Source organism: Rattus norvegicus, chromosome 12, assembly GCF_036323735.1.
Source record: "Rattus norvegicus strain BN/NHsdMcwi chromosome 12, GRCr8, whole genome shotgun sequence".
Lineage (NCBI taxonomy): Eukaryota > Metazoa > Chordata > Mammalia > Rodentia > Muridae > Rattus > Rattus norvegicus.
Window position 1 is genome coordinate 49,864,630 of NC_086030.1, and position 26,903 is coordinate 49,891,532.

General features: G+C 51.5%; 1 protein-coding gene across 2 annotated transcripts in view; it reads left to right on the top strand.

Annotated features, from left to right (window-relative positions):
• The window catches only part of Sez6l (seizure related 6 homolog like), a 156,893-nt gene extending 139,300 nt beyond the window's left edge, over positions 1–17,593 (top strand). The window contains exons 12-17 of one of the 2 annotated variants that reach the window (NM_001415749.1): positions 352–543; positions 7,911–8,105; positions 9,554–9,586; positions 11,637–11,751; positions 12,588–12,690; positions 14,933–17,593. In NM_001415749.1, the coding sequence (NP_001402678.1) occupies positions 352–543; positions 7,911–8,105; positions 9,554–9,586; positions 11,637–11,751; positions 12,588–12,690; positions 14,933–14,962 (668 nt within the window). In that variant the 3' untranslated portion in view covers positions 14,963–17,593. The remainder of the gene's footprint in view (positions 1–351; positions 544–7,910; positions 8,106–9,553; positions 9,587–11,636; positions 11,752–12,587; positions 12,691–14,932) is intronic. The other variant, NM_001415748.1, reaches the window with a different exon arrangement.
• Positions 17,594–26,903: the final 9,310 nt, after the last annotated feature.

Here is a 26,903-nt window from a genome sequence, read left to right on the forward strand (position 1 = left end):
CACCCATGCTCACCCTCCTCACTGTGCCCCCACCCATGCTCACCCTCCTCACTGTGCCCCACACCCATGCTCACCCTCCTCACTGTGCCCCCACCCATGCTCACCCTCCTCAGTGATGATGTATACTATAGCAGTAGGTTCAAGACCTAGTGGAAAATCCTGGGACACATTCAGGAATAGCATTCTGGGTCTCTTCCCGCCTGTCCTGTTCTCCAACCACTTCTTTGTATCTGCGTGCTGTGTCCTCAAAGGGCCAAGGGCTGACTTGGGAAGCTTTCACAGGAGAAGATCCTCCTGTAAACCTTGGTGACCTGTGCATCACTGTGTGTCCATGTGTTCTTCTCTTGGCAGTTATGTACTGTACTGACCCCGGGGAGGTAGAGCACTCCACCCGCCTCATCTCAGACCCTGTGCTGCTAGTGGGCACCACCATCCAGTACACCTGTAGCCCTGGGTTTGTGCTTGAAGGGAGCTCTCTTCTCACCTGCTACAGCCGCGAGACAGGAACTCCCATCTGGACGTCTCGCCTGCCCCACTGTGTCTGTGAGTCCGTGTTCAATCCGGGGTCATTGTCTCAGGCTTGCTTCCTGCTGCAGAAGAGAAAGGCCTGGGGTGGGGAGGCATCACAGTGCACACGCCACCAAATGGCTGGCACTGACGGGGAGCTTATGTGAACAAAGGCTTTCAGGGAAACAGGGCAGCCTGCTGCCAAGCCTCCCTCACTTCTCTCTCAAGGACTTGGCTGTTGTCTTCTTGTTAAGAAGAGGGTGCCGGGGCTGGAGAGACTGCTCAGTGGATGAGTTGCTGGCCACACGAACTTGAGGGCTGGAGTTTGAATCCCCAGCATCCCAGGATAAACATGATCAGGATTCAGAGACAGGAGGATTGCAGGCTAAGCGTCTGTCTGGAACTCTGTTCAGAGAGAGCTACCACCTCAGTAAAGCAGAAGGTAGTAGAGAAAGATGCCCATTGTCAGCGTCAACCTCTGGCCTACACACACACAAACACACACACACCACACACACACACACACACACACACAAACACACACACACACACACCAAAGTGTGAATTCAGTCACACATGTATGCCCACATGATGCCAACACACACATGCTTGCAGGACAAGCATATACATGGAAAAAAAAGAGGGAGGGAGGGAGGGAGGGAGGGAGAGAGAGAGAGAGAGAGAGAGAGAGAGAGAGAGAGAGAGAGAGAGAACAAAGGGAAGATTTTAAAGCGAGGTATGGGACATGTCTGTCATCCCTTTCGGGGAAACTGAGGCAGAAGGACTGAGAGTTCACAGCCAAGCTGGGCTTTACAGGGAAACCTTATCTGAGAGATAGAGGAGAGGAATGCCAAGGTTCAGAAAGGCCTTGGCCACCAGCTAGTTAACACTAGTTACCAGCCGGCTAACAGAGAGTTCAGTTGCAAGGCCAAGCTTCTGATGAGCCCCAGGAGTCCTGTTCAGCAGTCCTGCCCTCAGCAACTACTGACCAATGTGGTGCAAGGCAAGAAAAGGGCTTCACACATCACCAAGGTTTATTTAAAACAGTTGTGTTCACAGCACCCATTTTGGGCGTCTCACAACTGCCTGTAACTCCAGCTCCAAGGGACCTGACTCTGGATACACTGACGACACTGAGACACACTGAGACAGACGAACAAAACACACCTGAGCCTCGGGAGTCTGGGGGACCTAGGAACTGATACTTAGATAAGAAGAGGGAGAACAGAGCCCTGGCAGCGAACACCTGGGTGGCCTTGGCTCCCCCTCCAGGGGGAATGCCCTCTGTGACCTGTTACCCAGGTCTGGCCCCCAACAATTCCAGCAGCAAGTAGCCCCACCAGCAGACAGGCAAAGCCAAGTCCTGCTCGACTTGGGCAACACACTGCTGCCTCGGTGCCTCTGCTCCTGTGAAGAAAGGAAAGGAAACAATCTGAGGTGTGTCATTTCTGATAGAGGAGAGAAAGTAGTCAAAGGTGAACACGTCCTCTCTCCTTGGCTTGTGACCAAGATCCTGTTTGGCACCTGTGTGCAAATTACAGAGCTGGGTTCACGGGGAACAGTAGCCTGCATATCCATAACTAGATACTTGAGGCAGACTAATGTAGACAGAAAAAGGGATCGTTGAGCCCTACTGCCCCAGTCTGTCATCTTTAGTACAGGGGGGTTGATCTGATGTGCATCTTGGTCAGAGTTTGTGGCCAAGCAGAGAGCTGGGTCCAGGGTCCCTTTAAGGGAACAGCCAGATGACTCCAGGGCCTCCACTAGACCCCATCTCCCAGTGTCACCCTTAGGAGCAACCCTCAACACAGAGACCTGTGAGGAACACTCAACATCAGACATAGGAGCAGACTCCAGAGCCCAAAGTATAAGCTCTGGGCTCTCCCAGAGATACCCACCTATTCAGAAGCCCCATTCTTGCAACCAATGCAGCAGAAACCCCAGGCGAGAGGATGGGCCAAGCCAACTATCTCCAAAGACAGCCCCTGCAGCAGGCTATGAAAGCCCCAAGATCCTCAAACCTGGAGCCTCCCTCCACTGGGTCCCAAGTTCCTGGACAGGTGCAGGACTGAGTGGAGCCAGCTTCCCTGACACCCACACTAATGAGCTCACAAGTCACAGCAGGTGTCAGGACACTAGGAGGCTCAGGGAGAGCCTGAGGAAGTGGGGAGAGGAGGAATGGGGCAGCCTCACTGGAGGAGGGGAGAGCCGGAGTATCACCAGGCTGGGATTAAAGCTTGACCATTTTCTCCTTGTGAGACACTGGACAGATGAGTTACCTGGGCCTCAGTTTACTCAGTCTGTGAAATGGCAATGCAGCAAGTTGTTGTCAATGGGTGGCAACTTCTCAGAAAGCCTGTCTCCACTGGCTAATGGCCAAGCAACTGTGGCAGGTGCCCCAATAGTTCTTTGCCACAGATAAGAAGGGAGGGAGAGGGGTTGGGGATTTAGCTCAGTGGTAGAGAGCTTGCCTAGGAAGCGCAAGGCCCTGGGTTCAGTCCCCAGCTCTGAAAAAAAGAACTTAAAAAAAAAAAAAAAGGAGGGAGGGAGACGGTTGTATCTGTCTCCCAGGGTCATTGGAAGATCCTATAAAGACATGATTTTCTGAGCCAGCTCTGGTGGTGTATACCTGTAATCCCAGCAGTGCTGAGGCAGGAGGATTGCAAGTTCAAGGCCAGCCCGAGTTGCATAGTAGCAAAGTGACAAAGCTGGCTGCAGGCTGCTGCTGGAGAAGATGCAGGCATTTTGGTGATGACTGCTGGGACCTCAAAGGCTTGGGTATCATCTATCCAAAATGAACATTCAAATACGTCAGCTGTGAACAAAGTGACAAATTAGCCATACCGTGATGTCACCTCTTCTCCACGGCGGCTGGAGGGGACACACCTCTGGACACGTCCGTGTGGAGTTTCCAGAGAAAAGACGATACAAAGGGGACTGCATCTCAATGCCTCCTGACTGTGGGTACAGTGTGACACTGCCTCATGCTCCTGCGTCTGTGCCTTTGTCATCCCGGTGGATAATGAACTGTGAGCTAGAATAGACCCTTCCCTTCCTTAATAGCTTGGGTTAAGAATTGTATCACAGCAACCAAAAAGCAAGCAACACGTCAAAATGAACTGTCCATTTCAGAATAGCATCCTGCAGCCAGGCACGGTAGCCACACCTATGATCCCAGCATGGGGAGGGGTCGTCGGGGCAGCACCAGGATTGTAGCATCATTCAATAATTCAAGATCAGACAAGTTTACATCATCAGAGGATTATAGAGAGATTCCCTGGGGTGCCATCGCCATCTGCTGGTCACTTCTGGGTACTACAGGGCACTACAGGGATTGCAGGGGGCTTTGCAGGGTACTATGGGGGATTTTAGGGGGCTCTATTCTAGGAAGGTGGGGACCAGATCCTCCTTAATGCTCAGCATGGCTGAGCCCTGGAAGGACTGAACAGAAAGAGGCTCACAGTCTACATTCCTGCTGGCCTGGCACAGTCGGGTTCTAGTCAGCCCTCCCTTCACAGAAGGAGGTTCTCCAGCGCACAAGGCTGCATCTGTCTCCTGCACCCACCATTTGTATCAAGCTCCTCACTTGTGTGTCTATGGACTCATGAGAACAAGGAGTGTACAGGATCTCAAGGGCAGAACACTGAGTGACCCACCCCAGTTTCTCTGCAGGTCCCACATAGCTCTGGGAAACGGAATGAGTGTCTGTCGGAACTTGCCTATACTACCAACTGTATGGTGGCCTAGAAGGTCCCTTTCTGCCAGCCAACCTTCTAAAAGTTTTTGTCAGGTTTAAAGACAATAGCTCCAGTGTCAAGGGTGGGAGCCAGTGTCCACCAGCTGACCTGTTCCAGATGAAAGCCCCAATTCTTCCTGGCCCTGATGGCTGTCACTGATAGACCTTTATCCATTCATTCATTTTCTCTCTGGGAAACTGAGACCACTTACACGGCTGACTGAGCAAACATTGGCTGTGAGGTAATAGGGCTGACGGAGATTGTGGCTAAGAAGCATTCGGGCTGCTCTGCCCCAGCAGATCACTGCCATTTGACTACCAGCCTAGCCAGTAGTGCCGCCTCCAAAGAAGCAGAGATCCGGCATGACAGGTCCTGACTCCTGACACTACAGAGCTACTGGGGGGGGCTCATCTGTCTTCTGCTGTGAGCCTCCAGCCTCAGTCCCAGGGAGGGAGCCAAGTTTAGATTTATTTTCTTTACTTCTGTGAACAGTTGGGACAGAGCGCCATCTAGAAGCAATTTCCAGGGGAAAAGGGTTGATTCCAGCTTAGCGGCATGGCGAGGGGGAGGTGGAGGGGAGGCTGAGTTCGGGCTGCTGGACACATTGTATCTGCACTCAGAAAGCAGACGGTAAACAGGAAATGAGGCGAGGCATAAAACCTCAAGGCCCACCCCCCCCCCCAAGTTTTCCAGGGACACTTCACCTCTTTTTTTTTTTTTTTTTTTTTGGTTCTTTTTTTCGGAGCTGGGGACCGAACCCAGGGCCTTGCGCTTCCTAGGTAAGCGCTCTACCACTGAGCTAAATCCCCAGCCCCGACACTTCACCTCTTAAAGGTTACACCACTTTCCCAGTCAGGCAACAAGTGTTGAGTCACACGAGCCTGCTAGTGGCGTTTCACATTCAAAGCACGACCCTCCTCATTCTAGTGTGCTGGCACATCATGTAGCATGTTAGTGGGGTATGTTAGGTGGCTGAATCACTGTTTCCTGTGAACCAAACCCTGCACTGGGCTCTGGGATCCTGAAATGATTGAGTTCCCGGAAGGAGGAGCATCAGAGAGAGAACGCACACCATCACCTCTTTCACGGTGCTGGGGACACTAAAGAAGCTTCGAGGGCATTGGAATCCCTAGGGACAGACCTGGGCCAGCAAGTCCTTAGATGCATTTTACAAAATAAAAGCCAACACCATTTGAGGTCCTTGCCGTAGGCCACAAGTCTGGGGTCCTTGTGGTGGAGCCTGGACAGGGAGGGCAGGGAAAGGGAGAAGACGTTCAGCAAGTCTCAGGGGTCCGGCCATACTCAGGGGATGGTCCCAGAACTTGCCTGAGACAAAAGGAAAGTGGTAATGCAGAGACAGAGAGAGGAGGAAGGGAGAGAGGAGACAAGGCAGAGAGGGAGAAGACAGGTAAGGGAGGGAGGAGAGAGGGCAGGGAGGGAGGAAGAGAGGAGAAGAGAGGAGACAGGTCAGGGAGAGAGGGGAAAGGGCAGGCAGAGAGGACCCCTCACTTGCCAAGGCACATGTGTTTAGTGCAGGCAGGCACAGTCATGGGAGAAAAGACAAAGTAGCCCTGGAGGGCAGTTGGGAGCAGTTGCCAAACACCTCCAGTTCCTGTGAGCTTAGGCAGGCCACTTCCCCTGAGTCCTGAACCAGCAGGGTTACACCAGAAAAACAGATGGAAGCCACAGGCTTTCCTCAGGCCCTTCTCTCCTGAGTCCTGCTCACCTAGGAGCACCTAAAGTCACTGATGAAGCTCTCATCTTCCTGAATGGCCGGCAGCAAGCCCAGAAGGTGACACTAAAAACTGAGGCTCTTCTCAAACCAGCGTGAGGGCCCACAGGTGGGGCTCAGATAGAGAGATGCTGGAACCTGCACGTCGTTAGTAGGACTATAGCATGGAGTACCTGACACACCTTCAGAAATCAAAACGGGCTGCCCTGGGACCCAGTGGTTATTTTTCTGGTGGTCTACCCCAAAGAACCAGAAGTGGGACTTGGTTGGATTTGCACCCCCACGGTGATATCAATACTGTTTACATTAACCTAATAGTGAAGGTAAGTCACGTGTGAAATTGGGGCACAGGAAATGGTCTGCTCATCCATGGAATGCTATTCAGCCTTAAAAAAAAAAAAAAAAAAAAAGCCCTAGGACTGGAGAGATGGCTCAGCGGTTAAAAAGCACCAACTGCTCTTCCAAAGGTCCTGAGTTCAATTCCCAGCAATCACAACTATCAGTAATGAAATCTGATGCCCTCTTCTGGCGAGTCTGAAGCAGCAACAATGTACTCACATAAAATAAATATCTTTAAAAAAAAAAAAAGAGGAAGAAGAAGAAGAAAAGAAGAAAGCGAGAGAGGGAGGGAGGAAGAGGGAGGGAGGGAGGAAGGAAGGAAGGAGGGAGGGAAGGAAGGAAGGAAGGAAGGAAGGAAGGAAGGAAGGAAGGAAGGAAGGAAGGAAGGCAGGCAGGCAGGCAAGCAGGCAAACCCTAGCCGGGCTGTGATGGCACACGCTGTTAATCCCAACACTAAGGGAGCAGAGGCACGGGGGAGTCTCTTCGTTCCAGTCCAGTTTGGTCTACAGAGTTCCAGGACAGTCAGGGCTACAGAGAGAAACCCTGGCTTAAACAAACAGAAAAACAAAAACAGAAGTGCTTATGATTCAAGGCAGGAGCCTCGAGGATCGAGAATCTGTTCACCCAGGGTACAGTCACACCAGTATGAGTTCACACGGAGACCGGAAGCTGGAGTACGGTAGATGGGCCTTAACGATAGTGGTCCGCCTCAACAAAGGGCACTGGGTCCTAGAAGTAGGCTGTTCACGGATAAGTGGGTAAACTTTGTGAGGATTTTGCCACAGTTTAAAATCTTGTGTCTGAGGGTTTGTGCGGAGCGGTGCTTCCTGGCAAATGGCTCACCCAGAGAGTTCCACCTTTAGGGTCTGCCTCTGCCTGGACTTGGCGTCCGCAGTACCCAAGAACAGCCACCAGGGGGAGGCGTGAGCCTGTTGGTTGCAGCCACTTGGCTTTTGGCTCTCCAGGCAGTTGACCCGGGTAACGCAGTGTTTTACTTACTGCGTGGGCACTACAAGTTGGAGGGAGGAAACAGTAGACAGTCCGTGGCAGGTGGCGTCGGGGAGAGATTCCTGGAGGTGAAATGAGTGGTGGGACTAGATCGGAACACACCAGACTGGCTCTGAAGGAGTGGACTGTCTTTTTAATTGATAATCGATCGCCACCATCATCCATCCCTTACTGAGCGCCCTCTACAGGGCGAGGACATTCTCCATCTCTTACACCTGGGCCCTTGTGGGGTCCTGCAGCCATATTCCCATTTGCTAAGGAGAAAAACTGAAGACCAGAAAAGGTGTAATACTCTCCTTTGGAGATCTCACAGCTAGTAAATGGGAGAACTGCGTTCTGTTTTGTTTTGGTTTGGTTTGGTTTGGTTTGTTTTGGTTTGGTTTTGTTGTTTTGTTTCTTAACCCTTTGCCTTCTGTGGTACCTACATGTTGTCTGTATCCAGAGATGGTAGACAGAGTGGGAACCATTTGGGCGAGCCGGGTGGAGGGTGCGAGGTGGGGTTCTGGAGAGAGGATGCCGCCGGGTGCGGTGCGCTATGTCACCCAGAGACTGGGACTGCCTCAGAGTCGTGTCTGCCTTCATTTCAGCCGAGGAGTCCCTGGCGTGTGACAACCCAGGGCTGCCTGAAAACGGATACCAGATCCTGTATAAGCGGTTGTACCTACCCGGAGAGTCCCTCACGTTCATGTGCTACGAGGGCTTTGAGCTCATGGGCGAAGTGACCATCCGGTGCATTCTGGGACAGCCGTCCCATTGGAGCGGGCCCCTGCCCATCTGTAAAGGTAAAGTGACCCAAGGAACCAGGGAGAGGGGAAACTGAGCTTGCTCTGAGGGCGAGTTTCATGGAATCCAAATCCAGTGGCTGCCTGTCCAGTCTGGTTTCTTTTCTTTTTCTTTTTCTTTTCTTTTCTTTTTGTCTTTCACATATGTGTTTCTTGAGACAGGGTCGCATGTAGCCCAGTCTAGCCTTGAATTTCCTTTGTAACCAAGGCTGGCCTTGAACTCCTGTTCTCCTGTTTCTACTTCCCAAGTTCTGGGATGGCAGGTGTGCACTACCAAGCCAACTCTTGATCCCGTTGTGTTTATTACTATAACAAAATACCTGAGAATGGATACTTTATGAAGAAGTCTGTTTGGTTCAGGGTTGTGGAGGTTAAGGCACGACTGGGCACCTCTGGGGGATGCATGCCTCCTGCTAACGTAGGGCCACCCCACGGAGGGACAGAGAGAACACACCAGCTCTTACAGAGCCACTGCAGCCCAGTCATGGCCCCCTCTGAAAAAACATCAACCTATAAATCTGCGCACTAATTCTCCAGTTGAGAAGCCAGCCAGCTTCTCAGCAGAGGGCGTCACGGCTCCATTGGGGGCTTCAATTAGTCTAAATCTAATCAGGAGCCCTGGGACTTGCAGAGCGTGCATGCACGGTGGCCAGCACAGCCTGCCCGCTGTGGGTGTAATCTCCCGCTTAAGCCTTCACTTGCACACTGCACCGGGGAGTGTCCTGGTGGGCGCAGTTCAGTGTTCGGCCAGCAGGGTGGCGCTGGTAATGGAGCGTGGGCTATCATCCCAGCACCTTGAACATCAGGGCTTTATAAGAAATAGGAGTTTATGAAAACAACTTATAAGATTACTGCTCCCAGTCAATAAATAGGGGAGATGAATATAGTCGGTATCAGGATCCTGAGTCACACATCATTGGAAACAATATAAAAAGACCCCACGAAAATATTATATAGTTAGAGGTGGTGCTATACGCCCACCAGAACAGCAACTGGGAGGCTGACAATGAATGTTCAAGGCCAGCACAAGAGGCTGTCAAAAAAAAAAAAAAAGCAAAACAAAATGTTATGAGCTGTGATAGAGGCTAAGGCTGTGGGTTAGAAGCTGTGTGACCTCCAAGGCCTCGCCGCACCTCTCTGAACCCATTTGCTCTCTGTAAAGCCATGGTAATGAACCATCCCGTGCAGGAGGGGATTGGCAAGGGGTGGGCAGGGATGCACGAGCTCTGGGCATGGTACAGAATGTGTGGCATATGCCACCGCCATCCATGACACTGAGGTTGCTCACCCGTCTTGTTCCTCTTGACGTCACGGGAGGTACCATGGGGAGCTGTCCTGCTAGACACCATGGGCACCACGCTCACACCGCACTCTTGGGGCCCAAAACCTCTGCTTCTGCAAGCAGTGAACTCCCTAGGCATTGACTCTGCTTCCTATTTCCCTTTCAGTTAACCAAGACAGTTTTGAACATGCGTTGGAAGGTGAGTCTTACTCCCTCTCGTAAGTTCTAATACATCAGGCAGCTGTGCCTGATAGCTTCTTCCCAGGGCCTCCAGACATAGGTACGAGGGCTGGAGAGAGGGATAGGCAGTTAAGAGAGTCCACAGCTCTGCAGAGGACCTAAGTTTTGTGCCCCACACCCATGTTAGGCAGCACACAACCACCTGTAACTCCAGCTCCAGGGCCCCAACGCCCTCTTCTGGCCTCTGTGGGAACTGTACCAATATGGCGCACACACACACACACACACAGAGACAGAGACAGAGAGACAAAGAGACAGAGGATAAAGAAGGAACAATAATAAAAGCAAGAATAAATAATATATAAAAGCAAAAAACTAACAAAAACAATAATAAAAATTCACTTACGTCCCTAAGTAGAACCTGAAGAGATTTTACAGTGGCCTTTCAGTCAGAGAAGCTCCATCATGCCCAACAGCTTCCAACCTCCCCCCACCCCCCGGTGCTGTAGAGATGAGAGACTCACCTCACATCCTGGGCAGAGCATCCTCGTAGCTGCAGTAGCAAAAGCTGCTGGAAGCAACCCTGCTCCCTCTGACTCTGCTCCCTGGCACAGCCACCTCTCCTCCTGGGTGTGGCTTGTTCTTGTGAACAGGTGGCAATAGCTAGCCAGGGTTCTCTCATTTCTGAGATTCCTCCCTTCAGTTCTTGTCTTAGTCACCTGTCTCCTTGCTGTGACAAGACTCCTGGTGAAGGCAGCTTAAGAGAGGAAGGGCTGATTGTGGTCCAGGGTACAGCCTGTCATGGAGGGGATGCACAGCAGCAGGAGCCTGAGGCAGCTGCTTCACCGCGCCCATAGTCAGGAAGCAGAGATGGACACTGATGCCCATTCACTGTCTCCTTTGTCTTTGGTCAGGGACCCCAGCTCCCTGGTATGGAGCTGCCTGTGTCTAGGGTGGGTCTCCCTCCCCATGTAGACCTTTCCAGATGTCTCATAAATACACCTCAGAGATGTGTCTCCTAGGGGATTCCTGAACCAGTCAGGACAACAGGAAAGATGAACACTCCCCACACCTGAAGCAGCCTGCCTTCCACACCATGTCCAGTCAGTTCAGTGCAGGACGGTGACCTGCTCATCTTCCCTAGGAAAAGCCATAACCAGTTCAACAGCTCTTCCCGTTAGTGTAGTGTCTGGCAATGTACAGCATACACCCGTGAAGTACAGGTCCTCAGCCGATGGTCCTATGACAGATGCATGTTAATCCAGCAAAGTAGGGCAGGGGACAAAGATAAGTCTTGAGGGTAGTGGGTCAGCCATTCATCTTAGGAAGCAGCGTGTCCTCACATCTGTCCCTCTGCCTGGGACTCCCTGGCTTCCTTTTGCTGTGCAGTGAGCCATAGTAGCAAGGCCACCGGGGGCCCGATGCTCAGGGGGTATGAACGGAGCCAGGGTCCTGGGTGTGCGTGTTCATTGTGGAGGTCAGGGGTGGTTATTTTCACCCATGAAGGAAGTGGCTGAGGGGTTACAGATGGAAGGATAGGTGGGCTTTGTGAGACTCTGCCACAGAGGGGCTCAAGCCTCTAGAACCAACATGGGAGAGGAGGATCCACCCTCAAACTGTGCTGGGATAAATGTCTGCCCATTTATCCGCTATGATCTCTGCAACTGTCACATGTGCTGGGAGCAGCAGGAAGCTGGGCAGTAGAACTGTCAGAACTGCCCCCAGGTCACCCCTAGGTGCATCTCACAGACAAGCTCATGAAGGGACCCCCAGCCTGGTGCAGCTGCTCACAGAAGTGTCCAGAGAACAAGGCAAGGTCGTTCTGGAACTTTATCCAAGTCACCCCCTGAATTGAATTTTAACCAAATTCCTGCTTTCCAATGGACCCCATAGCCTAGGGTGACTCTGGGCTCCTTAGCAAGGGCCAGCGACCCTCTCTGTCTCTCCCTGGCTCTCCGGTGCCTAAGGCCGTGGGATGTCAGCTAGGGAGGGGCACTCACATGACAGCCAGGTTCCTCGTGGGTGTGGGGCTCGTGGGAGACATGAAGCTCAGTGGTTTGTGTGCTTAGTAGCAGAAGCAGCAGCAGAGTCCTCACTGGAAGGCGGGAACATGGCCCTAGCCATCTTCATTCCGGTCCTTCTCATCTCCTTGCTACTGGGAGGAGCCTACATCTATGTCACGAGGTAGGTGGGGTCGTGCAGTTGTGAGCCGCACCTCTGGGCCCCCCCCCCCCCCCCGGCATCTCTGCCTGATGCTTGGAAACGGTGGCCTCTTGGGATATGAGAGGCTGCGGTCAGGATCAGAGAGCGTCTTGGTGCCTCCCGGTTCCCCTGTGGCTTCCCCGGGACCACCATCATCCCTCTTTTCACCAAACAAATGCAAGTGTTGATCCCTGGTGCTGAAGGTCACAGCAGTTGCCCTCAAAGTGTCCATGTCTAGAACAGTCACAGACACATCTACCACATGATTTCAGAGCCACTGCCCTGTGCCAGCGGCCTCTGGGCTCTGGGCACATCACGGTGAGCAAAGCAGACTCCAGTGAGGAAAAGTAGCCGTTCTCCAAAGCACGGGAGGAAAGCAAGGACCGGTAGTTGATCAACAGAAGAAACCCGGAGCAGAGGTTGCATGCTCTGGTGGGGTGGGTGGAAAAGACCATACTGAGTATAGCTTTTGAGCGGACTTTAAAGTGCTAGTGAGTGACATGGGAGACTGGCAGGTAGAGAAAGCTGTGTGAGTCGTCCTTGTAGACCTCACCCCTGCCTTCCACAGCACAGTATGTGGTGGGTTAACCACACAGGACGAGGGTTAGAAAGATATAAAGTACTTCCCAAGTCAAATCGAGATAGAGAGGCGTCGAGGCTGGCTTGCTGAAGCCCTATGGGGTCTCAAGGGGAGAGCGCTTGGCCTCAATGGGACCCCACCCGCTCAGGGCTGTGTCTAGTACCCCATGCCCTTCACAGAACCTCCCATCCCTCCGGGGAAGCAGGGCAGAGGTGCAGCTCTGTTGTCTGTCTTGCAGGTGCCGACAATATTCCAGCCTCCGCCTGCCCCTCATGTACTCCCATCCCTACAGCCAGATCACTGTGGAAACTGAGTTCGACAACCCCATCTATGAGACTGGGGTAAGTGGTCCTGCTGCTCCTCCTGGAGGGTTTCCCCCTTGCTCGACCTAATCCCTGAATGAGCAGAGTGCTGGGAGAAGCCAGTTCTGCTCATTGGTGATTAATTAGAACTCAGCTTGGAGCATCCAGGGGCAGCATCCGTGCCTAGCTGAGCTCCACTTCTTGAAAGCAGCATGAATCCTGCTGCTGTGCAGGCTCCCGTGGATGCTGATGCTACAGCCGTGCCTCACTCACAGACAAGCACGTGATCTGACAGAGAGAGAGAGAGAGAGACAGAGACAGAGACAGAGACAGAGACACAGAGAGAGACAGAGACAGAGAGACAGAGAAACAGAGAGAGAGAGCGTCTTTTGGCCTCCCTGTCAGGAAAACAAAGCACTCTTCTATGAACCTGGGTGGCCAGGTTCACTCACTTCTTGGGGCCTCTGGGTGCATCAGGAGTTAAGCTACAGATGAAGCGTGTGTTGCTGGCCTCAGGTGACTTGCATTTTGAGTCCCGCTCCTTGTGCGGCCAGGATGGCCAGTAGGAACACAGAGAACGTGTTCGGGCCCGGGAGCTCCCTGTCCTCTTCCAGCTTTGTGCGTCCATCCCGCATTGGATGCGCCGGGTGCCACAGCCCGGCTGCAGGCTCCAGAGTGCCGCAGAGGGTGGCTATGTCTGCACTAGGCAGCGGGGCCCTTTCAGCTCCCTCAGAAGCTTCCAGCGTCGCCAGGAACCGCAGTGGGTTGTAAAGCTACAGGTACAACCACTCGCTCTGGCGAGCAGAAAAACCTGGCAGAGCACACGGGCATCCACGGTGGTGTGGGATGTACCACTCGATGGGCGCGTGACCCTCAGACTCTTCTCCGTGACTCAGGAGGACGGGGAGGTCCAGCGAGATGACAGAGGCTCAGACAAGACTGTAGAGGCTTGACTTGACATCCTGAGCCCTCCAAGCCCTCCTGCCTCCCTGAGCCTCCATCAGACCTGCCCATAGTCTTGATTAGTCATCATCCAGGAGGACCACGAAGAGCTATCAGGTTCCGTGGCCGCCTGGCGGGGACCCTTGAGGTGGGCAGGAAGAGTTCGTGAATCTGAGATGTAGACACGGATAAAGGTTAGAAGATGTCAGGCAGGCGGAGCTTGTGAAAAGATCCAAGGTGCACACGGGAAACCTCCAGGCTTAGGGCTGTGTGACAGCTCTGTCCTCAAGCCAGTGTGTCGCAACTGCCGTTAGGAAAGGGGCAAACCTGCCCCTTGTCCACACCGACCTGCCACCATTTCCTGCTCTGACCTCGAGTGTGTGGACACTCAGCTTCAGGGCTCACAAGCCACAGTTGACCGAAGCTTGGCCGGGGAAGGGTTCACACCACCCTGGCTCACAGCACCTCCATGGTCCCTGGGACATGGAGATTTGTGGGTAGTAACAGTAAAAGAGGCAGTTTACACACGGAAGCGAATGAGCTTGCAAACAGGCCAGAGTTGGATTGTCCAGGGGCCTGTGACCTCTGACGGGTCCCTTATGAATGGTAGAAGTTACCAGTTGAATCTAAAGCTGAGGGCGGGGTTCTGGTCATCTGAGCTTGGCTTTTTCCACATCTGTCTTGATGCTTCCCCCATCTCCTACCTACCCAGGCCTAACCTTTGGAAGGTGGGGACCAAGAGAACACTGCACATTCTGCCCATGGTATTTCCCATCTGCCAGGAAGTGTTGGTGTGACTGTAGCTGTGTTAGCCTCGGGGGAAGTGACTATGGCACTTCCAAGGAGGAGCCTGTGACTTCATTGGCTCCTGGTTCCAGCTCAGGGAGCAGTGGAGAAGGGGACTGGCCACAGCTGTGTGGTCCTTATTCCCCTCTCAGATAGAGGCAAAGGTCCTTGGTGGATGGAATTTGAAGGATGGATTCCTATTGGCTGGGGAGGTTCCGATCACCTGAGAGCTAGATCACTTCCTGAGGCAAAGGGAGATGCTAGTCCCATCTGAGGGTTGGGGTTCCCAGAGGACCAGCTATATCAGCTCTGCCCCCTCCCCCACCCCACGTTTTCAATCCCTATGGTCACAGTGTTGGCGGGAGCTCAGACCTAAGAAGACGACACAGCTCATCCATACACCTGTAACAGTGATTGAGCAGAGCAGACGCAGACTACAGTGTAAGGTCCCAGGCCCCAGGCTAGGGACATAGGGAAGTGTGGCACCCTGGAAGCCTTGGGATGTCACTGTGCCACTCAGGGCTTAACCCATCTGTGTCGCTCTGTCCTGCAGGAAACGAGAGAGTATGAAGTTTCCATCTAACAAGAGCTGCCCCGGAAAGGGGGGGAACTTTAGAGACAGACATACATACGGACGTGAACTGTCAGGACCTCCTCGGACATTCATCAGAGACCCTGTGGCATTGGGTTGCAGCCCAGCGTGGCCGCCATCTTTCCGCTACACTGTTTCTTCGCTGTACTTAACTATATTTAAAAATTGAAGGCATTGACACCGGTGAGTTTGGTACATTGCGGCTGCAGCTAAGGTCACACAAAAGCCTCCATTCCCAAGGCAAGCAGAGTGACGAACAGCAGGTCAAGTTGGGTCAGCCGTACCAGGCTTGGGCTGCACTGTCCTGCATGGTCTTCAGCCACACACCACAGCGTTCTCGGGACAGATGGAAGCCCTGGGGTTGTCGGAGTGTGTCTTGTAGGGTTGCCTTGGAGCGGAATTTAGCCTAAGTACTTAAGCCCGTATTTCCCCCTCCAAAACAAATTCTGTGTCCTGTTCTCCGATTTAAAACTCCTCTAAAAGGTCTTAGCCCATCTTCTTCCCATGGCCTTCCAAAGGTAGCAGAGATTCTCCCAGAATTCCCTGGGCCCAAGATGAGCAGGCAGACCCTTTCTTAAAAGATGATTAGGCCCAAAGCACCATCAGGGAAGAGGCACAGGGGCCCTGGGGAAGGGGACTTCAAAGAGGGATGGATACCAGATGAGTACTGGAGCCCACCACAGATGGCATGGTCATCCTGAGGCTAGGGTCATAAATCCACAAGCAGCTTGGACTACAGAGTCCCCAGGTCTGCAGGGGGGAGGGAGGGATATGCCCTGACCTGAAAGCCAAGGGTCTGCTCCGATTGTCACCTGGGCTCCTAGACAGGGTTAGGATAAGACAGCACAAAGTCCAGCCTGAACCACAGTGAAAACAAAATGTTTCCGAACAGCAGACCCTCCCGGCCTTCAGCCACTTCTCTGTTAGCCTTCGTTAAAGATTGTGACTCTCCAAAAGACTATTTTCTAAGTACAGTCATAAAGAAAGGTGTCAGGGTTATGTTCTGGATGAGACAACAGGCATAGGGGGATGATCACTTGAGGGCTATGTCTTGACCAGGGGGTGCTCTGCAGCCAGACATGGCCATTCAGCCTGGAGGATCCTCCCTGTGTTCTCCTGTGCTGTCTAGGGTAGTTGTGTTAAATGCCTGGGTTTCAAAGAAGAAAAAGCTCTCTCTGGATGCAGGGCTATAGGAAGTGCCTCTTCTCAGCCCTCATCCTAGCAAGGATGGACCCATCTCCCTCCAGGTATGTGTCTGACCACTGTGGCTGGAGTTGTGGCAGGGGGCATTCTGGTCACCCAGCTAATCTACCCACAGAGGAACCAGAGGAGAAACTGTACAGGCTCTAGGGAGCAGGGGCCCCTTGTGGAAAGACCTATTATGAGTCATGTGCCCTTTCTCCCAGAGGCAGAACTTATTCAAGATGCTTCCAACCCCAGCCCTGGGTCACCTGGGAATTCTGTCTGTGCCGTTTGATATTAGTCCACTGTATGCTCCTGTGGAAACTAAGCACTTGCCTTCTATAAAGGCTGACTGTGTGTCACCCTTCTAACCCTGCTCCCTAAAGCTGACCAAGTCATCTCTTGACTATTGGGGGTGGGGGGAGGGTAAAATGTTGTTTTTTTTTTTTTAAACAGGAGACCAATGTCTCAGTTCTGACTTAGTGGTACAGTCGGTGTGGCCGTGTTTTAAAATGTTGTTCTAGCCTAGAGGTGGATCACAAGAGCTCACAATGTACAATGACTGAAAGAACATGCTGATGTCTTTGTTTTGACTTGTTTTTTTAAATACCTGTGTATTTGTAATATGTAAAGGTTTGATTTAAAAAAAAATGTTACCAGTGACGAAGTACCAGATGCCAGTCCCAAGGCATTTCATGACGGCCCATCCCTGTCTGTCTTTATAAGATGGAAATTTGAACCCATCGGGATTAAATATTTTTCGAACGGGATACACTCGTGAACCCTCCCACAAGCACCTCCCTGTTCTGACGTCAGTGGGGACACATGTCTCGGAATGTGCGCATCCTTCACACTGATTGGCGCAGGCAGCACTGTCAACACGCACAGCTCCTCCCTCTTCTGCTCAGAGCTCATCTTCCCCCTTTAGCTTGCCTTTTGGTAGACTCATTTTGCCAGCGTAAGCATTCTGACCTCTGCCGTGGGGGAGGGGCGCGGGGGGGAGGGCCATCTTTCCAAGCGATCACACCCCGAGCCTTTGAAGACAGCTCTTTGGAGAACTCACAGACCTCAGGGGACAACTCTGGAAATCCACACACAGCCCTGGAGAAGGAGAAAGGTTAGAGCCTGATTTGGCACCATGGAGACGCCAATGAACCAATGGGTAGCTTCAGGAACCATAGGCAAAGTGACCTCTTCCTTTGGTGGTGACCTTCCTGCGTCTTTGATGAGGCCCGGTGAGATGGCACTCCAGGCCCGGTCTTGTGCGGCACTCGGCACCCACAAAGTCAGGCGTCTTCTCGGATGCTTGCTCTTTCATTTATCATCAAAGAGAATTTAAAGAAAAAAAAAGGCAAACTTTCTAAGCTAGGAAAAAAAAAACCGAAATGAAATCATTTTCCACTTTGTATATATTGCTCTTAATAAAACAGTTGTAAAAGAATGCTGGATCTGGGTTTTTGCTCTGAAGCTGCTGGGTGACACCAAGGGCTATGTTTCCGGTTTCTGGGGGATTGTTTCCGGTTTCTGGGGATCGGGGTGAGGTAGCAGGTGCTGATACTTCAGATGGAGAGGCAAGACTTCTCTGCAGTGGCCCCGGGCACCCTAAGAACAAGACCTGTCGGGGGAACTGCTACAAAAAGAGAGACCAAAGTTAGCAGAGTTAGGTGGTTCAGTGGTTAGAGCCGCCAGGTCCGACGACCTGAGTCTGGTCCTGGGACCCACAAGGTAGGAGAAAGTTGGCTCTAGCTATCCTCTAACCTCCTGGTGCACGGTATGCACCCTACACATAAACAAGCACACAAAGGAAGTAAATATAATCGTAAAGCTTTTTTATTTTTTTAATTTAATAGACCAAAAAAAAAAAAATTGAAAGCAGTCCACAGACTTTTTCCTTCTGGTAATAATGTATTTGAGCTCTATATAATTTTCAACTGTGTTTTCCAAAAGAAGACACCAGATCATTACTAAGGAAAGAGGAGGAGGAAGAAGTGGAAAAAGAGAGAGGGAAGAGGAGGAAAGAGGGAGGAAGAGCCAGGAAGGGACATGCTCCTATAATCGCAAGACAGAGAGGCAGGACTATATAATTCAAATCTATCCTGGGCTACATAGTAAGACTATGTCTCAAAAACACAAAAGTTTCCAGAGATTTCAATGTTCAGTTTCAAAGTTTTCAATTCATATATCTATATATCTTTATCTGATAGACTTTCTCAGTAAACAGGAGTGGAGAAATGCATTTGTTGCTACATCAGCACTTTGTGCTTCTTTGTTCGTTTCTTTCTTGAGACAGGGTCTCAGCCATGAGCCATAGCTTTCTCAGCCTCAGGCAGTGCCTTGTGCTTGATTTCATTAGCAACAATACTGTTACTTTTTCCCAATCTGCCTCACACTGGGCTTGCTTCCCACACACCTGCTGGTTTGGCAGTCTCTAGAGTTAGCTTGAATGGGTGGGGTACCAGTCTGGAGAGTACCCCATCTCCTGATGAGGAGGTAGACTGGAGGCCGGTCTAGTCCCAGCCCTCTTCCTCCCAACCTTAAACCCAGTCAGGTGCCTTGGAGGACAGCAGTCTCTCCATGGAAGCACCATCATGATGACAGAAGTAAAAGTGCAGCGGACAGGTGAGGAAGCTTGGGTCTCAGAAGAGCTTGCATTCCTAGCAGCAAAAGATCCAACGGTACAGCACGAGCCAGTCATCAACCACGAAGGAGGTGGTGGGCATGCATATTCTAGGGCAGCAGGAGTATGGGAGTTTAGAAATGCCATTTCCAACATTCTACCAGCCTTTCAGGGTTTTTTTCCCCTGTGAACTTTCATCCAAAGTGTCTCCCTCACATTTCTTTGGTACGCAGCCTGTATGCACTTGTGTATATAGAAGTCAGAGGTGCCTTAGTTAGGGTTTTACTGCTGTGAACAGACACCATGACCAAGACAACTCTGACAAGGACAACATTTAATTGGGGCTGGTTTACAGGTTCAGAGGTTCAGTCCATTGTCATCATACCAGTGCTCAGGCAGACATGGAGCCTGACATAGGAGACCTCAAAGTCCACCCCTACAGTGACACACTTACTCCAACAAGGCCACAGTTATTCTAACAAGGCCACACCTTTTCCAACAGGGCCACACCTCCTGCAACAGGGCCACACCTCCTGCAACAAGACCACACCTCCTCCAATAAGACCACACCTCCTTCAACAAGGCCACACCTCCTCCAACAGGGCCACACCTCCTTCAACAGGGCCACACCTCCTCCAACAGGGCCACACCTCCTTCAACAAGGCCACACCTCCTCCAACAAGGCCACACCTATTCTAACAAGGTCACACCTCCTAATAGTGTGAGCCAAGCATTCAAACACTTGAGTTTATGAGGCCCAAACCCCTTCAAAGCACCACAGAAGGTAACACCAAATATCATCCTCAGAGCACCATTCACTCTTTTGAGGCAGGGTCTCTCACTAGTCTGGAGCTCACCAAGTCTCAGGGATCCTCCTGTTTCTGCCTCAAAGTGCTAAGTATCTTTTGAGAAGCCCAGGCAAGTATAAAACCTACAACAATCATCCTGCCTCAGCATCATAATTGCTGGAGTTACAGGTGAGCCTCCGTCCCCATGTGGCTCAAACTAAGCCACTGTGGCAGAGAGATTTTTTTACCCTGGGAAGGGGGGCAGGCATTTTGCCCCAGAGCCGGAGGTCCTAGTGAGAAGCCAGGAGTCACAGACCTGTCCTACACTTGCAGATGCAGGCAGGTGTGTCAGCAAATCTCATTTCAAGGCTTGTCAAGAGCAGGCATGCATGTAGCTTAACAACAGCAGCCCATGCTGTCAGCTGCAGTCTCCTGCCAGCTGAGGCCAGAGGACCTTGGTGTGCAGAGGACTCTGCAGGCGAGCTTAAGGAGAGGATGGGCGAGCAGGGAGGGCATGTCCCATGCTCATTGTCCCAGGCTCTGGCAGGCCCTCAAGGATGACCTGTAATGGGATCCCCCCTCTCATAGGCCTCCCTGCACAGAGTTGAGGCCACAGAGCTCAGAGGGCAATGGTTGTAGTTGATGGGAGTGTGTGATTGCTGAGGCCAGCCTGGGCTGTGTGTGACCCAGAAGAAGGGAGAAAATGAACCCCTGAAGGTGGGAGGTGAAACAAGAGGGTGTCACAAGGTGGAGGCAGCATGGGCTCAAGACTGAGACTCTGTCAGAGAGAGAGAGAGAGAGAGAGAGAGAGAGAGAGCGCATGAGAGAGTGCAAGAGAGAGAGCAAACAAGCAACAGAGAAAGAGAGGAAGAGAGAAAGATGGAGAGAGAGAGAGAGAGAGAGAACAGAAGAGAGTGAGCAAGCAACAGAGAGAGAGAAAGAGAGCAAGGGAGAACAAGAGCTAGAGAGAGAGTGGAGAGAGGAGAGAGAGAGAGAGAGAGAGAGAGAGAGACCTTGCCAGAGAAAGACAGCAAAAGAACATGAAGGGGGGCGCAAAACCCTGCCAGAGAGAGAAAGAGACAGGGTAGGGGGAGGGAGGATACTGAGAGAAACTCTGAGTGCCTGTGAGAGAATTTGAGGACAAAGCAGGTCAGGTCTAGCAGCCAATCAGGTGGTCATGTGGCTGATATAAGTAGGAGGAGCTATAGGTAAGGAGTAGGCTCTGGGGAAGGGGGTGAGGTGGGTTGAGAGGAGAGGATGGTGGCTGGTGCCTTGCGTTCTGGCCCCTGGAACATCTTCACTACTCACAAAAAGCCACTAGGTCAAGGCAGGGCCATGTTCGTTCCCAAGGCTACGGCGTGTGGACCTGTGCCCACACTTTCTGTCACCAGAGAGTGTCACAGTGAACATGTGGGCTGGATGTGCTCAGTTCATGACTGTGGAGCAGGATGACTCGTGGCAGTGAAGGCTGAGTACACGGAGCCCAGGCAGGCCATTGCCAAGGCTCCTCAAGACAGTCCTGTGGCCACAGCCATAATATCAGTCTCCAAAATGTCCCTGCTCCCTTGGCAATGGACACAACTTTGTATCCTGACCTAGCAGCCAGGCAGCCCATACTGATCAGGCCTAGATAGAGACACAAGGTGTCACAGCAGGACCTGTGGGCAGAGGCATGGGGCATGAACACAGCTTGGTCTCCTGGTCATCCAAGTGTGGGCCTGCCCTGTCCAACCTTCAAGAGCTCCAGCTTCTGGGTCCTGTACCTGCTGACTGAGCTCCTACTCAAATATATCAGAAGTGAGAAGCCTGTCACCCCACAGGGCTTCATGCAAGCCTGGGATACTGGCTAGGGGTCTCTGGGAATGGAGCCAGTGGAGAGACACTGCATGGCACCCGAAAGTACACCCACCTCTGCTTCTGTGAGGTCAAGCCTCCTCTGAGGAAGGGAGGTGATGAGGCAGGAGGTTAGCTTGGAGTCTGCAAGGACCAAAGGACTGAGACCAGCCTTGTGATGCCCCAGAAAGGACTCTTCCAGTCTGCTTTCCACTTACACAGCAAATGTGTCCTCATCTCCCCACCCCCACCCTGCTCTACAGCAAGGCCTCCTTACCTCCTCCCACCGCAGTCACTCCATACTTGACATACTTGACAACAGCTAGAATTAACTAGAATCAAAGCACCTGGGCACACTTGTGAGGGTACACCTGGGAGAGCACACCTGGGAGGGCACACCTGGAAGGGCACACCTGGGAGGGCACACCTGGAAGGGCACACCTGGGAGGGCACACCTGGAAGGGCACACCTGGGAGGGTACACCTGGAAGGGCACACCTGGGAGGGCACACCTGGAAGGGCACACCTGGGAGGGGTTTCCTTGATTGGATCATTTGAAGTGGGAAGACCCACCCCCAATCCAGATCATCTGAGAAAAAGCCACCCTTAATCTGGGTCACACCATCTGGTGGCAGCCTGCATAAAAGGACACAGAAGAATGAAGTTTTTGCCCTTTGTCTATTTGCCTCACCCTCGATGAGGAGTTCATCCACCCTGCTGCTGAGGCGTCCCTTCAATGGCATTAGAGCACACTTCTTCAGGATCCCAACACATACTAAAGACCAGCCGAGGCATCCAGCCTCATGGACTGAACAACTGTCGGATTCTTGGATGGTCAATTGGTAGACAGCCATTGTCGGACTAGCTGAGTCATGGCCTGTAAACCACCTCTAATAATAACTCCCCACCCCACCTATGTGAGTGTGTGCATGTGTATGAGTGTGTATGCAAGTGTGTGTGTTCGAGAGTGTGTGTGTGCCTGCATGTATGTGTCCACATATGTGTGTGCAAGTGTGTATTTAAGCATGTGTGAGTGTGTATGTTTGTGTGTGTGAGTGTGTGCACATATGTCCATACACATGAGTGAATGTGTCTGCATTGGTGCATGTGTGTGTATGTATGCATGTGTGTGCAAGTGTATATTTAAGTATGTGTGAGTGTGTATGTTCATGTGTGAGTGTGTCCATATATGTGTGTACACGTGTGTGCATTGATGCATGTGTTATGTATATGCATGTGTGCATATGTCTGTTTGCCTGTGTGTATGTGTGTGTATAAGTGTGTATGTAAGAGAATTGTGTACACACGTGTGTAGTCTATCAGTTCTGTTCCTTTAGAAACCCCAACTTATGCATCATTCATCTCCACACTTTCCCTGCGGGGAGCTGGCTGTTTTCTGTGGATAATGACATCTGATGAAAGGGGCCCTATCCAATGAAGCAGAATTCTGTCTGGATAAATGCAGGCTGCCTTTCACTCTTGTCAGGGAAAGAGAAACCAAGGTCATTGCTATCTCTCCCTTGCTCATGAAGCATGCCCAGGCTTTATTTGTGTGTGTGTATTTATGTATATGTGTGTATGTGCATATGTATGTGTATATGAAGAGAGAGAGATGACAGAGGAGACAGATACAGAGCAAGAAAGAGACAGAGACACACAGGGAGAAAGAGATAAAGATATAGCTATGGTCACAGATACAGACCACAGATAGATTTGCATGTTTACCACAGTCTCCTGGCTTCTATAATGTTTTACTCACAGAGACTCATTTCTAGCACTACAAAGACGTTTAAGGCTCTTAACTTCTAGACCTGTGGTAAAAAAAAAAGGGGGGGGAGTGGGGATGAGTGGGAACCAAAGCACCAGGCCCACCACAGGGAAACTCCTTTCAAATCCCCTGTCGGTCCCTGCCAGAGTCATGTGTTCCCTAACACCTTTTCCAGGCTCTACTCTTCCAAAACTTGAGCAAAACTCTCAGACCCAGGGCTCTGGCCCTCTCATCAGTCTTGTCTGCACCCCCAAAGCAAAATGACCAAAAAGACAAGATACACAGTGGTTTTTATAAATAATCGAAAAGCATGTAAATCGAAAGGCACCTGTGCCTTTAACTCTGCGGTGCCCAGCCATGGTTCTGAAGACCGTGTTCAGATTTCAGAGGTACCCAGTCATGGTTCTGGGTGTCTGGCCACAGTTGTAGGATGCCTGCCCATGTAGGAGAGTACATGATCATGACTCTGAGGTGTCTTGCCATCTTTCTGGGGTGCTTGACCGTGGTTCTGAAGTCCCTGGACACTGTGTAGTCAGCGAGATGTGTCCTGACCCCATCTGAGCTGATGGGGGGAAAATGGAATTTGAATCATGCTAATACCGAAAACAATGTTGTTATTGGAAATTAAAACCATTGTGAGACCACCTGCCTCGGCTCACCGTCATGGCCGTCAACATTAAACCTACAATGAACGTCAGAGAGGATGGGGAGAGAAAGAAACCCTATTCGCTGTTGGTGGGAGTGTGAATCAATGAAGATATCATGGAATTTAGCTCAGGGGCTAACCAAAAGAATTAAAAATAGGATTATGACATGACCCAACCACCACTCCTGCATGCATACCAGGAGAACTCCATACCCTTCATAGAGATATTTGCCTGCCGTAATTATTGTGGCTCTGTTCCCTAGAACAAAGAAGAGTCAACCAAGTTGTCCCCAAGTGGATGGATAATGAAATTTTGGTGTGTAGGCACAGACTGGAATAGTGTCCAGCCCTGAAAAAGAAAAAAATGGAATCTCGAAATCTGCAGGAAAAAAAAATGATTTGGCTTAGAACATTTTTGGTTATGAAGTGAGGTCACATAATCGCAGAAAGAAATAAACCACCTGCTCCCTCTCACGTGTGGAATCTAGACAGTAATATATGCACGTATACAAATGTACACGTAGATACAGCACACCGTGCAGACAAGAAAGGCTGAATACATCTGACCAATGGTGGTGGCTCACACCTGTGATCCCAGCACTTGGGAGGCAGAGGCTGGCGGGTCGCCGAGTTTGAGGCCAGCCTGGTCAATCATACAGGTCGAGTGAGTTCCAGGACAGCCAGGGCTATGGGGAGAAACTCTGTCTTGAAACCCCCTTCCATCCAAAAGAAAGGCTGAATATCGGGTGGGGGAGGGGCAGAATGGTCTCCTCTAACAAGGCCGCACCTCCTCCAAGGCCGCACCTCCTCCAACAGGGCCACACCTCCTCTAACAGGGCCACACCTCCTCTAACAGGGCCACACCTCCTCTAACAGGGCCACACCTCCTCTAACAGGGCCACACCTCCTCCAACAGGGCCACACCTCCTCTAACAGGGCCACACCTCCTCTAACAGGGCCACACCTCCTCTAACAAGGCCGCACCTCCTCCAAGGCCACACCTCCTCTAACAGGGCCACACCTCCTCTAACAGGGCCACACCTCCTCTAACAGGGCCACACCTCCTAATAGTGCCACTCCCTGGGCTAAATTTAAACAAACTACCACACGCACGCTGTGCTCTTGCCACAGCGGAGGTTTTAATCACAAAGAAAAATAAAACTGCCATCCATCCTGTGTCCGTGCACAATCCCATAGAGTCCTTGAGGTTTTCCTGTGCTTTACTATGTGTGAAACTGATAGACATGCTAAACATCACATTCCTGCTAGCTTGGGTGGTACAGGACTGCAATACCAGCACCTGGGAAGCTAAGGCAGGGGGATTGCAAGTCTGGGCCAACCTGAACTATGTTCTAAGTATGAAAAAGAGCCGTGTCCTAGTTGTAATGAGTTGACAATGCAGGGTGGTTCCAGAAGGCAGGAAGTGCCCGTTCTTGGTGCCCAGACCCAATATCTTTGCACACCACATCCGTGAAATACAGCCTTGTTGTGCCCTTTGATATCTGCCCTTCCCCACTGTGCCTTCTGCTCCTGAAAGCACCAGAGTTCCCATGTAACTAGAAAGAAGCAGGGAGCACCTTGTCCTGTCTCTGATGGTAGCTGATGTGAGTTCTTTGCGGCGGCGGGGGGAGGGGGGGGAGTCGATGGAGTCTTAGCTCTCCATGGATTTAACTTGGGGTAATCAACAGCCCCCAGATACACCTCAAGCCAGTGACTTAGCCTGCCATTGTCTCGCACCCAAGAAGAATCAGGGCAAGAAGAGCAAATGAAGATTTATTAAGGAAAAAGGAAAGCGGCTTGGCGGGGGGGGGGGGGGGGGGAGCCGGGGGGGGGCGAATCTGAGGAACGAATGCCACAGTGTGATCTTCCCAATGGCCTCTGGGAATTAGAGCCAGAGATCGGCCAGTGCCTACGCAACCCAGACTTGGTCCCTGCGTACTTGGACCATATAAAGGGAGATCACATGACTGCAGACTGACCGAGATGCTCTGCAGAATTCCAGAACTGAGAAAAAGACCGGCATTGTCCTCCCACACACGTGCAAATAGGTGAAGACCACAGACTCCCAGCGCAACGAGTCCTGCCTGGAATTTGCTAAGCTCCAATACCTGGGACTGCTAAGACCATGTCCCACCAGGAACAAATCTCCCGGACTGGGAAATGCCAGGCGGTGACAAAGTCGCCCCACAATCACAGGAATAATACAGGTGCCAGTCGCCACACCTGCTCCACTGGTGGCTTCAAAGGCGAAGACATTTGAAATGGTGATTTAAAGGCATGTGACGGCTCCCAGGCCCCAAAGGCTGGAGCTGGACTTGGGGCTCATCTCACTCCACTTCCCTTCCTCGAGAAGGTCAAGCTGACAGAGTCAGAGGAAACCCCCAGAGCACAACCCTCTCACCGTCCACTTTAACCAACAGACTGACAAGTGTTCCCAGGTGGCAATTCCTTTGCACCGAACCTGCTGCCGCCTCTTCAAAACACTGCTGGTCTCCATGGAAACCAGAAAAAGCACTCTGGCTGGGAGAGCTGCTGGGAATTGCAAATTGAGATGCCCCAAACTACCCCTGCCGCACACTTCTAAGCCCTCATTTGGAAAAAGAAACAGTAGCTCACTGGGGGTGGGGAGGTCTTTAAAAAAAAAAAAAAAAAAGACTCAGAGAGCATTACCAGAGCCCAGCTACCCTGTCTGATCCCCAGCACACTTTCTAGATCCCAACCTCCTGACTGGATTGCTTCCTTTTCAAAAGAAGCTCCCTCCGGGGAGATGCAGAGAGGGTATCTGAGATGCTTAGGCTCCTGGAGTTAAGGTCCTGTCTGCTGTTTATAAAAACGCATGCCCTGACAAGGCTGCACAGGTCACGATGTGCCTGCAGGCACCACGCCACCAGAGAGTCCGCTGCTGCTGATCTCCCTCCTTTCCAGGGCTAAGAAGGGAGCTATCTGCACAGAGGTGATTATATTTCTGTTCTCAAAATCTGCTATCTGAGACAGGAATGCAGAATGAAAGGCGAGGGCTCCTACAAAAAGACGCCAGGCTGGCACAGCCCAAGAAGGGATTTTTTTTTTAAAAAGACAACCAAAGTCATATTTTTAAAA